The sequence below is a fragment of the Puma concolor genome, chromosome D4, assembly GCF_028749965.1.
Source record: "Puma concolor isolate L17-30 chromosome D4, mPumCon1.1.hap2, whole genome shotgun sequence".
Taxonomy (NCBI): Eukaryota; Metazoa; Chordata; class Mammalia; order Carnivora; family Felidae; genus Puma; species Puma concolor.
Window position 1 is genome coordinate 3,107,103 of NC_141679.1, and position 15,841 is coordinate 3,122,943.

General features: G+C 61.0%; 2 protein-coding genes across 10 annotated transcripts in view; one reads left to right on the forward strand and one right to left on the reverse strand.

Moving 5' to 3' along the window:
- Window positions 1-7,937, forward strand: part of SECISBP2 (SECIS binding protein 2) — a 41,934-nt gene extending 33,997 nt beyond the window's left edge. For all 9 annotated transcript variants that reach the window (XM_086684824.1, XM_086684827.1, XM_086684831.1 and 6 more), the window contains 5 exons: window positions 878-1,028; window positions 1,489-1,709; window positions 6,184-6,338; window positions 6,569-6,740; window positions 7,089-7,937. In XM_086684824.1, the coding sequence (XP_086540950.1) occupies window positions 878-1,028; window positions 1,489-1,709; window positions 6,184-6,338; window positions 6,569-6,740; window positions 7,089-7,192 (803 nt within the window). In that variant the 3' untranslated portion in view covers window positions 7,193-7,937. The remainder of the gene's footprint in view (window positions 1-877; window positions 1,029-1,488; window positions 1,710-6,183; window positions 6,339-6,568; window positions 6,741-7,088) is intronic.
- Window positions 7,938-8,959: 1,022 nt separating this feature from the next.
- LOC147574662 (uncharacterized) lies at window positions 8,960-13,330 on the reverse strand. The gene is made up of 3 exons (XM_086684832.1): window positions 12,371-13,330; window positions 10,740-10,837; window positions 8,960-10,182 (listed from the first exon to the last, which is right to left on the reverse strand). Exons 1-3 carry the CDS (start codon window positions 12,636-12,638, stop codon window positions 10,156-10,158), a joined length of 393 nt encoding a protein of 130 aa, XP_086540958.1. The 5' UTR covers window positions 12,639-13,330; the 3' UTR covers window positions 8,960-10,155.
- Between the last annotated feature and the right edge of the window lie 2,511 nt (window positions 13,331-15,841).

A 15,841-nucleotide genomic window follows, 5' to 3' on the forward strand; every position in this document is an offset into this window, starting at 1 on the left:
GGGCCTCGCCCAGACTTTGTTCCAGGGGAATCCTGCCACCTGTGCCCCTCCAACCCACGGCGTGTGTGTGGCCTGTGGCGGTAGTCCCCTGCCACGTGGCACTGGGGTGTGTTCACAGGCCACGTGGCAGGTGGGCGTCCAGGGAGTTTCCGCTCTGGGGTCACCAGAAGCAGGGGCACCGGCAATGTGTGTGCGTGTGCGTGTGCGTGTGCGTGTGTGTGTGTGTGTGTGTGTGTAGGACGTGGGCACCCCCTCCTGTCGGCATGTGCCTGGAGGGGCTCTGGGCTTGGGGGTCCACTGCCATCCACCCTTAGACGCCTTCTGCCAGGCAGGCTTCCCGGGGCTTTTCCGGGTCCGCCCCCCAGACGTCGTCCGTCACATGTGCTGTCCTGGTGGGCAGACTCCTCTGGTGACGTGTCCCCTCCCGTGTACTTGGAAGTCTCCAGAAGTCACGGGGGGACCATAAGCTTGAAGCTCGTAGTTGGGATGTTTGAGTTTGGATGTCACCAAAGGGTCATTTGCTGAAGAAGCGGTCTGAACCGTTATGTATGAAGAGTCAAGAACTGTGTAATTTAAAACTGGGTGATAACGAACTTCAGGTTAAATTTCAAAATTAAATCTGGCAACTGAACTGCCCGTTTCGGGACGGCTAAAATGGTAAATTGTAGTGGTGTCCCTCCAGCGATCGTCAGTGGCTAAGTCGGGTCGGGGAGGGAGCAGAGCGGGAGGTGGTCCTTCTGTTTCTCCCAAGCCGTCAGCACGCGTCCTGTCACCGGCCCGCCCGCTGTGGCGTCCAGCGGTGGTGTGGTGACGGGGCTGCTCTGGAGATCCCAGCCCGCAGGTGCGTGCCACGGCCTCTTTCTCTGTGGCGTCGCAGAGGGGACGGAGGAGTCGGCGGCCCCCACTCCCACGGGGCAACGCGAGTCAGAAGAGCCGCCGAGAACCGAGCCCCAGAAGGAGGCGGACGGCCTCTGCCTGGTCCCCGACGGCGCTGGCTGCCCCAGGATCCACAGCCGGAGATTCCGGGAGTGAGTGACCGTCCGGGGCGGGCGGTGCTTGCTCTGGCGTTGAGCGCCGGGCCCTCCTGTCGTGACATGCCCCGGCCGTGGGGCCAGGCCCGGTTTCCGTCCTCGTCCTGACCCCACGTCCGGCCACCTGATCTGCGGGGTGTTTGTCCTGCTGGTGTGAAGGCAGAGGCGCTGTGCAGTCGAGGTTGGCGTTGCGGGGGCATGAGCGGGGCGCGGCCGGCTCCGTCTCGGGCTCTGCTTTCTCGGGAGCTCGCCTCCTTCCAGGGCACAGTCCACACTCGGGGTGTGGGTTTTGTGAGCAGCAGCTGCCGTGGGGCAGCAGTGCCGTGGGGCTCAGTGGCTCTGTCCCTTGCGGTCGGGGCTCAGGGAGGACACAAAACCCAGTGGGCCGGGAGCCCCGGGTCTTCGGCCCCCGGAGGGCTGTGCGGTTGCCGCAGCTGCCTCGGCCCCTTTCTTTCAGTTACTGCAGCCAGATGCTGAGCAAGGAGGTGGACGCCTGCGTCACGGACCTGCTCAGAGAGCTGGTGCGCTTCCAAGACCGGATGTACCAGAAGGATCCGGTCAAGGCCAAGACCAAGCGCCGGCTGGTGCTGGGGCTGAGGGAGGTGCTCAAGCACCTGAAGCTCAGGAAGCTGAAGTGCATCATCATCTCCCCCAACTGTGAGAAGATTCAGTCGAAAGGTAACGAGCTGGGCCGTGTCGTCCCCTCCCCGCCTGTGATCGGGGGCCGTTTCCAGGGGGCCACCTGCCCACCCGGGGCCCCGCTCTGTGTTCCCGCCGAGGCTGCGGCCTCTTTGCTTTGAGGCCAAAGGAACTTGCTACGTCTCGTCAGTGCGTCCGAGGCAAAGGGAGCCGGCGGCTTGCGGTCGTTTTACAGGGACAGCTTGGTAAGGCGGCCTGGGACTGTGTGCGAGTGCCGCGTCTGCTCAAGGGCCTTTCATCTGCCGATTCTGAACTTGAGTTTTAAGTGGCAGCTGTCTGAGCGTTCTGTTCGTCTCGGTTGTCTCGTCTGAGCACTGGGAGGTCACACCTGGGGGGGGCTCTCCGCTCTCGCGGACACTGAGGTCTGGGAGCAGCGGACCGTCCCAGAGTCTCTCCCGGGGAGTCACATGGAACGCACGCGTGGGGTGTCGTCCACCCGGGGAGCCCATTCACCATCCGCACCCAGGGGTGTCCGTCCCAGGGGATTCATGGGCGGCTGGTTGTGGACACCCTGTGCCCAGCCTGACTCACAGAGGGAGGTGGTGTTCCGCATGAGCCCCCTCGTGCCCGCCCCATAGCCCCTCTCACGGCGGTATGTGGGGAGCCCTCCGGAAACCCAAGTTGTGGCTCTGGCCATGGGTCCCCTGAGAAGCAGCCCTTTGAAGGGACAGTGGCCATGGTGTCGCTGCTCACATAGCATTTGTGGTCAACGCCGGGTGTGGGGGACAGGGACATGGACCAGAGGGGCCCTGCATTTGTGGTCAGCTCTGGGGGTGGGGGACACGGACCAGAGGGGCCCCGGCATTTGTGGTCAGCCCTGGGGGTGGGGGACACAGGGCAAAGGGGGGCCCCGGCATTTGTGGTCAGCCCTGGGGGTGGGGGACACAGGGCAAAGGGGGGCCCCGGCATTTGTGGTCAGCCCTGGGGGTGGGGGACACAGGGCAAAGGGGGGCCCTGGCATTTGTGGTCAGCCCTGGGGGTGGGGGACATGGACCAGAGGGGCCCTGGCATTTGTGGTCAGCTCTGGGGGTGGGGGACACGGGCCAGAGGGGGCTCCCACAGTTTCTAGCAGTGGGGAATGGCTTGCTGTGGTTGTGGCTAAGGAGCACGCCTGCCTCCCCTCCTGTGCGCTCACCTCCTGTCGGCCCAGAAGTGCTTTTTTTTTTTTGACAAATAACAAATTTTCTTTTAATAAAGAAACATTAAACTATATATTTATTGATCGACATGTAGGTGATAAAACTATAAAGAAAAGCAAGGAAATGATTATCACAAAAGTCAGGATAGTGGTTGTCCTTTGGGGGGATGGATGAAGAGAAGATCTGTGTGTGTTTGGGAAGTCCTGGGTTCTTGACAACTTTCTCTTTCTTGATCTTTAAGGAAATGGCACAGGTGTTTGTTTTGTAAATATTCTTTAAACTGCACCTATGTGTTTTACATGCTTTTTTGTTCACATGATATACCCTGCAACTGAAAAACAAAAGAATATCATGATTGGCCTTGGCTATCTAGCTGGAGGCAGAAGGATGATAAGAGGGCCTTCTAGAAGTGAGGGAAGAGGGAAACGGCAAAGGAGAAACAAAAGACCAAGTCTGAGGTCCTTCCTGGAAGCCAAGAATTGAGGCTGAGGATGGTTCTGCCCCCAGAGCATGCTTCCCTGGTCCCCGCATGCATCTGGGCCAGGGTCTGGGCAGAATGGAGGGATGTGGAGCTTAAATGTTAATCAGACTGGTTGCAGATTGACCCGGTTCCCAGCGCAGCGGCGTATGCTTTCAAGAAGTTTCTCTCGGAAGAAAATCAAATAGTTCTACGTAACTAGGGGCCAGGTGCTGGGGGACATGGGCAACGTTCTCTCCCCAGGCAGATATTAGGTGCTCCACACGGGGGTCTGTCTGTGCACAGAGGAGCTGGGCCAGGACCCCGCAGCAAGCCCGGTGCTGGTGCTCCTTTCTTTTGAGGAGTAAGCCCTCCAGATTCCTCCCGACCCCCAGAGGAGCCACCATTCCCACATTTGACGTGTCCTTGATGGTGTCTGCGCGCGCGCGCGCGAGAGAGAGAGATTTGGTCCTGGCCCTGTTGGCACCTTGGTTTTTAGCTTGATGGTCGGTCTGGGGAGTCAGCTCGTAACTCTGCGCACACTTGTGTTGCTCGGACGGGACTTAGGGATGTTCTGGTGGTTTCTGGACGTCTCTAGTGCTGCACAGGGATGTGCTGTGCATGCTGTCCTTTCTGGTGGGGACATCTCGAGGACGAAAGGGCTGGTGCATTTGGGGGTCGTGTGGGTTACGCACCTGCACCCAGAACCTTCTGTGTAGGTGGGGGGCAGCTTTGCACTCTCCTGGGAACTGTTGGCTCATGTTCTTCGCCCACTCGTGTTTGGGGATGTTGATCTTTTTAATACTGACATGTGCCTTTTTATATAATAGGAAAGCTCCTTGGGTAAGAGTTGTACTTTCCCGGTTTGTCATTTGCCTGTTTTCAAAACATCGTTTTGGCCACGCGAGGATCCTGGGTGTCGTTATCATGTTGGTGTTTTTTATTCTTGTTTTTTTAATTGGCTCTAGGTTTTATGCCATTTCTCAACCACAGCACTCCAAGGTTATTAAAGGTTTTTTTTATATCATCTTTCTTAGTTCTTCCACGTTTTCATTTTTGTGTTTAGGTAGACTATATTGCATTTCAGATGGGTCTTTCCAGAGGCCGACCCAGTTGTCCTCTTTCCTCTGCTTCACAGTGCTCCCCCCGACAGCGCTCAGTCCCACACAGTGGGGTCGCTTCTGGAGCCCACCTTATTACAGCAAGCTCTGCTACCTGGCGAGGCTAGCCTGACGGTAGCTCCCTTTTTCAAAAGGCTTTTTCTCACTTGCATATTTCTGTCGTGTGATTTTTCCTCAAAAAAAAAAAAAAAAAAAAAAAAATCCTAGCCGTAGTGAGAGTATCTCAGAAGTTTCAGGTGAACACGGAAGTGGTGTGTGGTCCCGGGACCACTGTGTCCCAGAGCACAGGCCCCTTTGTGATCTTTGTTCCCGGAGCACCTTGAAGCTGCTCTGTAGATCTTGATAAACCTGGTCCTACCTGCTGTCGTCTTTGGTGGCTGTCCACACCCACCCTTGCTGGCACTGCTGGCCTTCGTGAGGACTCGTTAGGTGTGTGTGACTTGTGCACAGACACCCACGTGCAACCGTCTTGTAGTAAAGGTTTTGGGGTGGCGGGCGCATCACCTGCACACAGAGTCCTTGGTGCCTCGCTCGGAGGCAGGGTGGGTGGTGAGCCCGCGGCCCGCCCGTTGGTGTAGGACCCTCAGTGACCTCTGTATGTGGGGTGCAGCCCATCCCTTGCACACGGGAGCTGATACACAGGGGACAGATGACCAGTGGCCTGAGACACAGTGAGTGTTGAGTGAACACTAAGCGCAGTTGGCTCGTTCACGTGACCAGAATAGATTTCTCCTTCCTGTTTGGCCTTTGTCCGTGGTTTCTGGCTCACAGTTCCCCACATCCTTGGAGTTTCCCAGGACCACAAGAAAGGTGTTTTGTTACGTTAATGAGGTGATTTTTGGACCCCGCCCAAGCTGGGGCTGGTTGCCAAGAGAGCCAGCCGAGAAATGAGAGGGTTGGAACCTGGGTCCCGGTCGGCCCCTACCCCTGGCCCCCAGGGAGGGGCTGGGGGTGGAGCCCACGACTTAGTGGATCCTATGACTAGTCTGGAAGCCTCCATACAGTCCCGCCCGGACTGGGGTAGGGGAGCTTCCCGGTCGGTGCACAGGAGACGCCGGGGTAGTGGCACACCCGGAGTGGGCATGGCCTCCCCGTGCGTCTCTTCCCGCGCTGGCGACTCGAGATCTTTGTCACGTCCTTTAATAAACTGGGCAAACGTGAGCAAGGCTTTTCTGGGGTGAGCGCTGTGAGCCTCTAGCAACTTAGAAGAATGGAAGGAGAGGGTGTGGGGCCCCGCAGTGTGTCGCCCCTTGGTCCAGAGCTTGGGGAACGCAGGAACGTGTGCGGGCACCAGAGGTGGGACCCGGGGGAGGGGGGTCTCCTGGGACAGACCCACCCTGTGTGGTCTGACACGCTCTCCAGGCAAGTGTCGGGAGGGGCGGAATTCTTGCACAGCCAGTGGTGTCTCAGAATTGCTTGGTGGCGTGGCCCCCGCCCATGTGGGAAGTGGGTCCAGAGACACTTCTAGAAGACTGAGACTTCACCGTCCGTTAGAATGACGACGCAGGCGTGTTTTAGTACGTTGAGGGAGTGCCTCTTTTGGAGAGTTGCGCTCTGCCTCGAGGGTGGCCACGCCCTGGCAGTGACCGGCTCGTCCCGGTGACGTGCGGCACGGGCCCCGCTTGACTAGAGAGTGGCTGGGCCGTGTTGCTGTCTGTAGAAAAAAGCCCTTTGCGACCAGGGTCACTGCTACGCTGCATGTGACGCGTTTCTCGTCGGTTGTTGTCCCTGACCAGGCGGGCTGGACGATACCCTGCACACCATCATCGGTTATGCCTGCGAGCAGAACATCCCTTTCGTGTTCGCTCTCAACCGCAAGGCTCTGGGGCGCAGTTTGAACAAGGCCGTCCCTGTCAGCGTGGTGGGCATCTTCAGCTACGACGGGGCCCAGGTGAGCCGGGCGTCCCCGGCAGGGCAGCCCCGAGCCCGGGGTCCACAGGGCATGTGCGGCGATTCTGAATCGGCTCTGAGCTCGCCGCTGCTCAGAGACGCCTCACGTGGCCAGCGTCCCCGCCAGCCGTCCCTCTGCTTCCCCAGGGAGGGCGCCGTCCCCGACGGGCAGAGACCCTTAGTCCCCCCTGTGGGGAGGGGGCGTCACCTGTGCCCTCGCTTCCGTCCCAGGACCAGTTCCACAGGATGGTGGAGCTGACGATGGCCGCCCGGCAGGCGTACAAGACCATGCTGGAGAACGCACGCCAGGAGCTGGCGGGGGAGCCTGGGCCCCCCGCCCCCGGCAGCCTGCCCCCGCAGGGCCCCCCTGCTCCTGCCGCCGGGAGAGATGAGCCGCGCTACAGTGAGTGCGGGGTGCGGGGGGCCGGGGGCAGAGATGTGCGGGGACGTGGCGGGGGGAGGTGCGAATGGGCGGAGCGCCCAGGACAGCAGCACGGCCACCCTGCGGCAGGGCCCGCTGCTGAAGGCCGGCTCGGGTCCCGCCTGGTGTCCCGAGAGCTGGTCCCACACAGACCTCGGGGCAGACGGCACCTGAGTGGAGTGTGGCCGTGAGGACAGCGCTGTCCCGAGGCCAGTGTGTGCTGATGGCCGGCTGGGGGAGTCCGTGCCAGGCCCGAGTGGGGACTGAGCCCCGGGCGGCACGCCTCCCGGAGGAGCCTGTCCCTTAGCTGTGCTGCTGTCTCCCTTCTAGTGGAAATCTGGAGAGAACACCTAGAAGCCTACAGTCGGGGTGCCCTGGAGCTGGAGGACTCTCTGGAGGCTTCAACCTCGCAGATGATGAACCTGAACTTATAGGAAGACTCCTCGGGGTGTGTTGTGTATTTGGGGTGAGGAAGGGGGGTGTGGAAGACTCTGGGGCCTTCTTCACAGTTCTTCTTGGCCTCGTGTATTCTGTGTGGCTGTTCGATTGGGAGGTGAATCCGAGATGTGCATCCCGGGGACGGGCGTTGGGGTGTGCTGGCGGGAACCTTTCCAAAAATTCCGAAGTCGTGGCTTTGGGTCTCTGAGCACGCGGAGTCTGGAAAGGACTGGAACGTGTGTGCTGCTCGGAGTTCTTTGCCGTGAAGGAACCGCCTCCGATGTGGCAGAGCTGAGCCACGTTCGTTTGTGGAAGGAGCCGCGGGGTCACGGCCGGGCCGCTCCTCTTGGCCGCCGACCCAGCAGGGCCGCAAAGCAGTAGCCGGGCGGGGCGGGGCCGCTTTTGAGGCAGGGGACTTGCTGGGGACCTGGCTTTCTGGCTGGAAGATGTGGGGATACTTGGAGGATTTGCTAAAATGAGCCTCAGAGGGAAAATTGCTTCTTTAATCTGTGACCTCTTGATACGGATTATTCCTTTTTGTCTTTATTTTTCAAAGAAGCGATGTATATTGAAGTTCCTAAATTTCAGTTTTGATAATCTACAAATCCTTTCTTTCTCTCGTAAACGGACATATTGTGACCGTGGTTTCTGTCTGGGAGGCCAGCAGGATGTTGCCCACATGCTCTCCTGTAGGAGGGCGTATTTATTTGGAATAAAGAGCGATGATTTGAGAGCCCTGCACCTCTGGCCGGCTCAGGCTCGTGGGGCCCCCGCGGCCTGGCCCGCGCCCCTCGGTGCTGTGGCTTGAACGGCAGGGGCCCGAGCGGGGCGGGGTTTGTGTGCCCGCCGGACCCTGCCCGGCCTGCTCCTCTCCTGTCACACAGCAGGCGGCACAGGCGGGGCTTCACTGGTGCTCAGCTCAGCAACGACTCGCGTTGGCTTTGCAAACACTTTTAGGTGAGATCAGTCACGTCACGTGCTGTACCCGAGAGGCGAGTGGCTTGTGGCGAGCCAGAGTGAGTGACGACAGAAGTGGCCTGTGGTGTGGACGTGTCAGACACCAGGCTGTCCTGTCTTCTGGACACTGGCTGCTCCTAGCGTGTGTCTGCTTCTCTGTTTGCGTCCTGAGCTGTTTAAACGGGGGGCTTGGTCGGCTTAGCGACCACTCTTGATTTCGGCTCAGGGCTCAGGTCACCATCTCCTGGTTCATGGGATTGAGCCCTGTGTCGGGCTCTGTGCTGACAGCACGGAGCCTGCTTGGGATGTTCTCTCTCTGCCCCTCCCTCTGCACAGTCTTATTCTCTCAAAATATATGAACTTTAAGTAGATAACTAATTAAAAAAAATTAAGTGGGGAGACGTGCAGTGAGGCTGCCCAGGCCCTCAGTCCTGTCCCCAGGGTTCTCCCTTGGGGGCCAGGAGGAGTGGCGTGGGCAGGGCTTTTCCTGCTGTCCCCTGTCAGCATGTCCCAAGTTTGCGGTCATGGGTATGGAACTCAGATTATGGAGAGAGACGTTTCCAGAGGTAACCTATAGGGAGAACGTTAAACTGAATAATTTCGGCGGGGGATGCTGGCCCTGTGTTCAGAGCCCCAGCCCTGGGCCCGTGGAGCGTGGATCTCAGGGGAGGGGGTCTGGTGCTCCTCGTGTGACTCAGTGCTGGGGCTGGCCTGGTCACATCACCTTCCCAGCAGAGGCTCCTGCCACAGGTGACGCGGCGGCCCGCGCGGTGCCGACGGTGCCACAGGAAAGCGCACACACCTCGTCCTGTTTAGTTTTATTTTTCTCACCAGCGCAGAGAAGCACATGCCTCCTAACCACGTTTCCCAGCAGAGCCCTCCCCGGGGGCTGACCGTGTCCCGCTTTCTGTTGGGCACGAGAGTGCTCGGGCTACAGCGCACGTGGGCGAGCCTCGCAGACACGGCGAGCGGCACCCGGAGGTCCCGGGCTCAGAGCCCTCGTGGCCTCCCCGGGCAGCCGGAGCCGCACCTGCTCGGGAACCCACGCTGCGCGCCCGTGGCCTTCCACGGCAAATGCTGTCGCCACGGGTAATGGCGTGAGCGGGGCGGATCTGGCCCCAGCCGGCCATCCTCAGGAAGTCGCGTTCGCGGCGGATCCCGCGCGTGGCCGGCGGGACACGTGTGTGGCTTCATAACGAGGGGTCTGGCCGCAGGCTGAGGTCGCGAGCAGAGGCGGTGTCCGTGTGCTGGGTCACGGGGAGCCACAGCTCTGCTTTGAACAGAGGCTTTGGTTTTCTGGTACGTGCATTCCGTTAAAAGCCGTCGTTCTGTAAGCGGGAGGTGTCCGTGAGGTCAGGTTGTGTGGCGTTAGGCTCCATGTGGACGCACCCGCCAGGTGGCGCCACTCGGAGGAACCTGGACCGACCTGCCGGCTGCTGCGCCTCCTGCAAGCTCGGGTCCCGCAGAACTTTCTAAGGCGGCCCGGCACCCTGAGACCATGAGGGAGCCGGGGAGGAAGCCCACGAGGCCTTCAGTCCCTGTGGTCCCTGGGTCGGACCTCGTGGTCACCCGAGGTTGGAGGCCAGTTCCTGCCACTGGCCTGGACGCCCTGTCCCTGCCATGTGGCAGTTCAGCAGCCCCGCGGGAAGGTGGCAAGCAGCAGCCGGGCTAACGCGGGGCTCCTGCCCGTGCTGAACCAGGAAATCGCCCCGGTGACGCGGAGTGGCCGCGGAGCGCAACAGCAGTGTTTCTGGAAGAGGACCCGTCACGCACACCACCGTCTATCTATTCCAGGTCTGTCTGTAGCTCAGGAACTGTCCTGGCTTCCTGTTTCTGCCAGACCCTTCTGTCCCACATAAGCACCTAACTTTTTAACACAGGTTCTGGATTCTGTCACAGAAGCTGGGGTGTGGTCACATCTCAGTAGGCAATGTGGCAGCCACTGTCCTGGGGTCTCCAGTGGCCGCGGGCTCGGCTGGGAGTCAGCACCATGTCCTGGGGCCTAAAGGGCGCCCTTGTCACAGCTTTCCTGAAAGAACAGTGCAGAACTGTGAGTTCCTGGCAGAACACGTGCCCTTCCCGCTCCCCCCACTGTCGTAGACATGGGAGGAGGCCTCAAGTGTCGCGGCCCACGTGTACCTCCGTTGGGTCTAGGAGGGCTTTCAAGGAAGGGGGCCTATGCGGGCTAAGTTTGCAGGACTCACAAACCTCAGCCTGTGTTGGCAGCAAGGAGAGAGCTCACGTCTGAAGGCCTGTGTTCGAGCCACAGGGTGTCTCCTCCGGTAAATCTCTGGCCTTGTAGCTGCCCTCCCGGCTGCATTAGCGACTCGGGAGCTGGGGACACCTGTCCTATCTCCTCACTGCTGGGACCGCAGTCCCCCCACCAAGAGGGGGTGCAGCCAGTGGGCCCTCCCCTGCATCTGTTCCCCCCCCCCCCCGCCATGCTGACCCTCCCCAGGGATCTGCCTGGAGCCCAGAGGCTGCAGGTTACAGAAAGCAGTGTGACTGTGGGCCAAGAGCACACACGTGGGGGCCCAGCAGGACCCACCCCGCCAGCCCCTGCCCACCCTGGGCCCGGCCACACACCCACGCCTTCCTCCAGCTGTGCATCATGCGGTCGTGCTCCCCAGCCACAGCCTTCCAGGCGGCCAGCTCTCTGGTCCACTGCTCCTGGTGGGTCGCCTCTGCAAGACAAGTGGGGCGCCGGCTGTCAGCCTTGCAGGCCTTTGAGGCACGGCGGGTGCGTGCAGGCCGCCGAGGCCATTCTGAGAGCCGGGTCTCTGGTTCGGTCGCGGGTGAGGCGCTCGCTCCTCTGGCCTTGCCTCCTGGCTGTGGGGACTTCCACGGTTAGCAGCCCCCTCCTGCCCTTCCCCAGGCCACCAGCCCCAGGGTCACGCCGGCCCCGTCCTCATCCTGCGTGAGTCCTGTCCAGGCAGGAAAGGTGCTCTCCCTCCACATTTTGGGGTGATGCAGGGACCTCCCCCAGGAGGCCGCGGGAGCTTGATCTGTGGGGCTCTGAGGGTGGCACAGGCCAGACAGCTGTGGTTGTTTGGAAACAGAAACGCACCATGTCCCTGCTCTGCCCGTGGCCCGTGTTGCTCGTTTCAGAAGTGAGTGCCGGGGACCTGAGCCTATGAGACGTAAAGCGGAACTTACTCCTTGAGCAGGACTGGGCCGGGGCCTGGGCTCCAGAGGCGCCTTCAGGGGTCCTTAACCCCAAGGGACCCTGCGGGGACTCCCGTCCTGAGAGAGTCCCTGCGTTCCTAACACCCCTGCCCTGGCACCCCCGTCAGTAGGCACGACAGGCTGGGTGGGCAGGCAGGCACGTCCCGAGATGTCCCAACCGTGCTCACGTCCTAGCCCGCCACCCGAGATCAAGGTCGGGTCACCGTCTGTGAACCGAGGACCAGAGCCTGCCTCCCAGACAGCCGGGGTGACAGGTGAGCATGGTGGTTTCTGTGTTTCCGCTCCGCTCTTTGCGGACGGTGCTGCCCCCGTGTTTACGTGAAGATTCGGTTTACCTGACGCAGGCAGGCAGGACACTTTCCAGAAAGGGGAAGAACAGGGATTCCCGCCGGGAGAGCTTTGCAATTACTTCTTTCTCTCCCCAGTCCTGTACTGGAAGGACAGGGACCTTTTCAGCAGGGCCCTAAACGTAAACTCTCGCGAGCGGACAGAAGAGGAAACCCCAAAAACCTGGGATCTGAAAAGCAGAGGCACCCGTGGAAACTGAGCAGACCTGAGAAAGCGGGACCCCAGGCCGGCAACGGGGAGGCCAGACGCCCGGGTGGGGGGCCGGGCCCTTTGCACACGCGCTGCCTCACAGGCGGCCAACGGCTCGGGAAACGGGTCCAGAAAGAGCACAGGAAGTAGAGTGGAGCGGAGGAAACAAGTGTCCACACCTCCCCGAGGAAGAGCAGGCTTCCGGCGGCCCCCCGGGCCGGCCGGGCGCAAAGCATGCGGACGTGACGTGAGGCAGGCCTCCACGTGGCAGGGGAGGGGACTTGGGGACAGAGAAGGGAGACGCGGGCGCTCGGGACCGGCGTCCCAGACGCGCCAGGGAGTAAACGGGTGGCAGGAGGTGGGTGCAGAGGCGCCGCCAGTGCCGGGGAGGCTGGCCGGGCACGGGCCACACGCTCCTCCCTTCTGCCGGCCGCCAGGGCCCCGGCACGCCCGCCGTCGGAGCCGGGAGCGCGGTAGGGGCGGGGGCCGCTCACCGTGTCTCACGACGGTCACCCGCACTTTGGAGGTCCCGTTGCCCGCAGAGGACAGGACGGAGCAGCGGTACTCGGCGCTTTCTCGGATGGCGTCTCGCAGCCAGCTGAGCACGTGGGCCCTGCCGTCGGGCAGCGCGTGGGTCTGCGTGGGGACGCACATCTCCAGTTCTCGGCCGTTCTTCTCCCAGACAAAGCGGACGTCCGCGGGCCCTGGGGACACACACGCCATCTCTACCTGGTGGCCCCCGGACTCCCACCGAGGACCCATGGGAACCAGGGTGGGGACAGGCGGTGTGGAGCCACCCACGCCGGGGGCCTCTGCTGTCTCAGCCGGACCCACGGTGAGGGGCAGGACAGCTTTCGTGCCAGCCCTTGTGTCCCCGGAGGAGGCGTGTGCCCCCGTGACCCCGGGAGAAGAGGCGGGCCCTCACTGCCCTCCCCCGGGCTCCCTGCTCCTTCACCTCAGATGTTCTTTCAGACCAAAACTCGGTGCCGTGCAGCACACGCTGAGGCCGTCGGGGGGCACCTCCCCCATGGAGTGCCCGGTGACCATGCCCTGGGCCAGGCGTCCATCCTGCACGGAGGGTCTGTGCCTGGGAACTCCACCTCCCGGCCCTGCTCCCATCTGTGACCAGAACCTCTGCTTCCATGGGGGCCGCCCCTGCCTCCCCAGAGCCTAAGTTGGGGGCAGGGCACCGAGAAGGGCCGAAGACCTCTCCGTCCCCACCGCCCCCTCCTCTCTGCCTGTGCCAGGCGGCACGGCACCAGGGGGTGGGCTGTGAGCCAACCTAGACCAAAGCCAGCCCCTCCTGACCATGATCTCCCTGAGAGCCCTGTTTCTAAAATCAAGATTCTGGGGCACCTGGTAGCTCAGTTCACCATCAACTCAATTTCAGCTTGGGTCACGATCCCGCAGTTTGTGGGATCGAGCCCCACATTGGGCTCTGTGCTGACTGTGGAATCTGCTTGGGATTCTCTCTGCTCCTCCCCTGCTCATGCACACACACACTCTATCTCTGTCTCAAAAATAAACTTAAAAAAAAAAATAATAATGTATGTAGTTGCCAACCACCCAGGGATGACCTGAACTGCAGTGTCGTGGAGGACGGTCAGCAGAGGAAGGATTAGGTCTGTATGTGGAGCAAGGAGGAATCCGTGGGGCCAAGGGCTAAAACCCAGTACACAAAGCAATAGCACTGGGTGTGCAGGAGCACGTGTGCACGGGAGTGCACGTGCAGGGGAGTGTCGGGGGGGTGTGCCTGTGTGTGTGTGGGAGTCCTTGCATGTATGGGTGGGCACGCGGGAGCGTGTGCACAGGAGCCCGTGTGCGGGAGCCTACTTGCGTATGGCTGTGCATGTAGGAGCGCGTGCACGTTCCCGCGGGGGCCCGCCAAGAAGGCCTATGTGGCCGTCGTGCTGGTGGTGCTGCCCTCAGAGAATTTGAGGTGCTTAAACCACTTCCTGGAGCTTCCGGATGCGGTAGGACGCATCCGTTTACAGCCGACATAAAACACGCTGTTGGAAAGAATGTGCCACAGGCTCTAAAATTCCAGAAGGCGTTCAAAAGGGTCTCACGCAGCAGTGCACTGGCCCCCCTGGCCTCATGGACAGGCCCCCGTGGACTGTGTCCTGGGCAGGATTTCTGGGTTTTTCTTCCATCTGCACCGTTTGTTTTTCCCCAAGTGTTCTGCCCTCTACCTGTGAATAGTTCCATGTTGTGTATCACACATATGCACACACACCTGAGGGCACTTACAGGTGCGTGCACAGACTTGCATACACACACGTGTCTGCGTGCACCTGCCCATCAGTTGGCACACACAGCCTCCTTCACTGCTGGGCGTACCGCCCGCCACCACATTCCTGGACAGCCCCTCGGTGGGGTCAAGTTTAAAAGAGGGGTTCTCGTGAGGCACTGTGATCGAGAACGTGAAGTTTTCTGTGAATAGACACCGAAGTCGGTTCCAGAGAGGCCTGGACTCCCCCTCATCCCCACTGTCCAATGGTGACCTTCACGGAGACCCGCCCAGGACTGGAGCCACCAGCATGGGTCACAGGAGCTTCTGGAGGGTTCTCCTGCATCCTTAGGACAAAGCTGGGGTGGCTTGAGCCAGGGCCGAATTGTCACCCCAAGCCATATGGCCAGGACCCTTCAGGAGCAAAATCTCCAGATGACCCAAGGTGCCTTGGAGAATGGCCCGTAGGGGAAACACCACGAGCCCTTGTATCCCGAAACCCTTAAACTCAGCATTGGTAAATACCCTTTCAGCGTGTGTTCAGCACAGTAAAGCACTAAAAGTGTTTAAGAGTACTTACGTTGCACTTACTGGTTTTTAAAGCTATCCAGCTCCTGAACGCAGACAGGGCAAGGAGGGAAAATGACAGTTACAACCAGGCGGCAGAGCCAGCACATGCCCCCAGGCAGGGCGATCCCTCTGCCCCCGGGTCTGCAGCCACGAGGGATGAGGGACACGGCGGGGCCGCTGGCTCCACCCTGCCCCCAGCCCGCCCCACGCCAGCTGGGGGGGCCGCCAGCGCAGAGCTGACCCTGCTCCGTGACAAAACCAGAGCCCCTCGGGGCTGGGAGAGCCCCAAGTTGAGGGGGTGTGTGGGATGGGTGCAGCCCCTGTCCTTGGGCCACATCCCCGGTAGGGGCCCCAGGGGCGATCCTTCCTCCAGCCGTCCCCACGCATGTGGTCACCCAGGGGCCTCCTGCCAGCTACTTCCCACTGGAGGGGACCCTCTGCGGGCGCGGTCTTGCGGGCCGGGTCCACACCTGCACAGAAATCAGGATCCAAGGGGGGGAGGGGGGGCTTCCTGGGCCTCCGGCACCGCAGTTCTGTCAGAGTCCCACCTTCTTCCTCAGAGTGCCCCGTGCTTTGCTGTCACAAGGCTATCCACACCCTGGGGCCAGCTGAAGAGTGACCCCCAGAATATCCAGGTCCCAACCTCTGGAACTGCATGTGGCAAAAGGCACTTTACAGACAAACCTGTGGGGGGCAGGGGTCAGCAGCCCAGGCGCCCAGCCTCTTAGGTGCCAGCCACGGTGGCCGTCCCACACACGAGGACGGCTGCGTACAGGCACGCGCGTCGTCACGTCGGAAGACACACAGCTTCTAGCAAAACCACGCCCTCCATGCTGAGGACGGAGACCCCGGCAAGGTCACAGATCTGCCTCGCCCACCCACGGACGGGCTTCCGACCCTTCTGGAAGATGACCGGCTCACGTCAACTACCCCCAGGGCCCAGCCGCGCCCCAAAACACTAGCACCCACGGCCACCGTGGGAGATCAGGGATTTGGGCCGGGCACCCTCTGCTACCCCTGCAGCCCCCAGGGCCTGAAAGGGCGCTTGTTTCTACCACCGTAGTTAAAAAGCCACCAATACCCCGAACAGCCACGCAGCCCCTGAAGTACAGGGGATCGTCCTCAGCTTTAAAAGAGACACGCGTCTGACTTAGAAGCTCGGTCA

Coding starts and splice junctions, on each gene's coding strand:
- LOC147574662 (XM_086684832.1), bottom strand. CDS start 12,638: ATGGGTCCTCGGTGGGAGTCCGGGGGCCACCAGGTAGAGATGGCGTGT. Junction 10,838..12,370: donor GGTGACCGTCGTGAGACACG/GTGAGCGGCCCC, acceptor CTTGTCTTGCAG/AGGCGACCCACCAGGAGCAG. Junction 10,183..10,739: donor ACAGCTGGAGGAAGGCGTGG/GTGTGTGGCCGG, acceptor CTGTTCTTTCAG/GAAAGCTGTGACAAGGGCGC.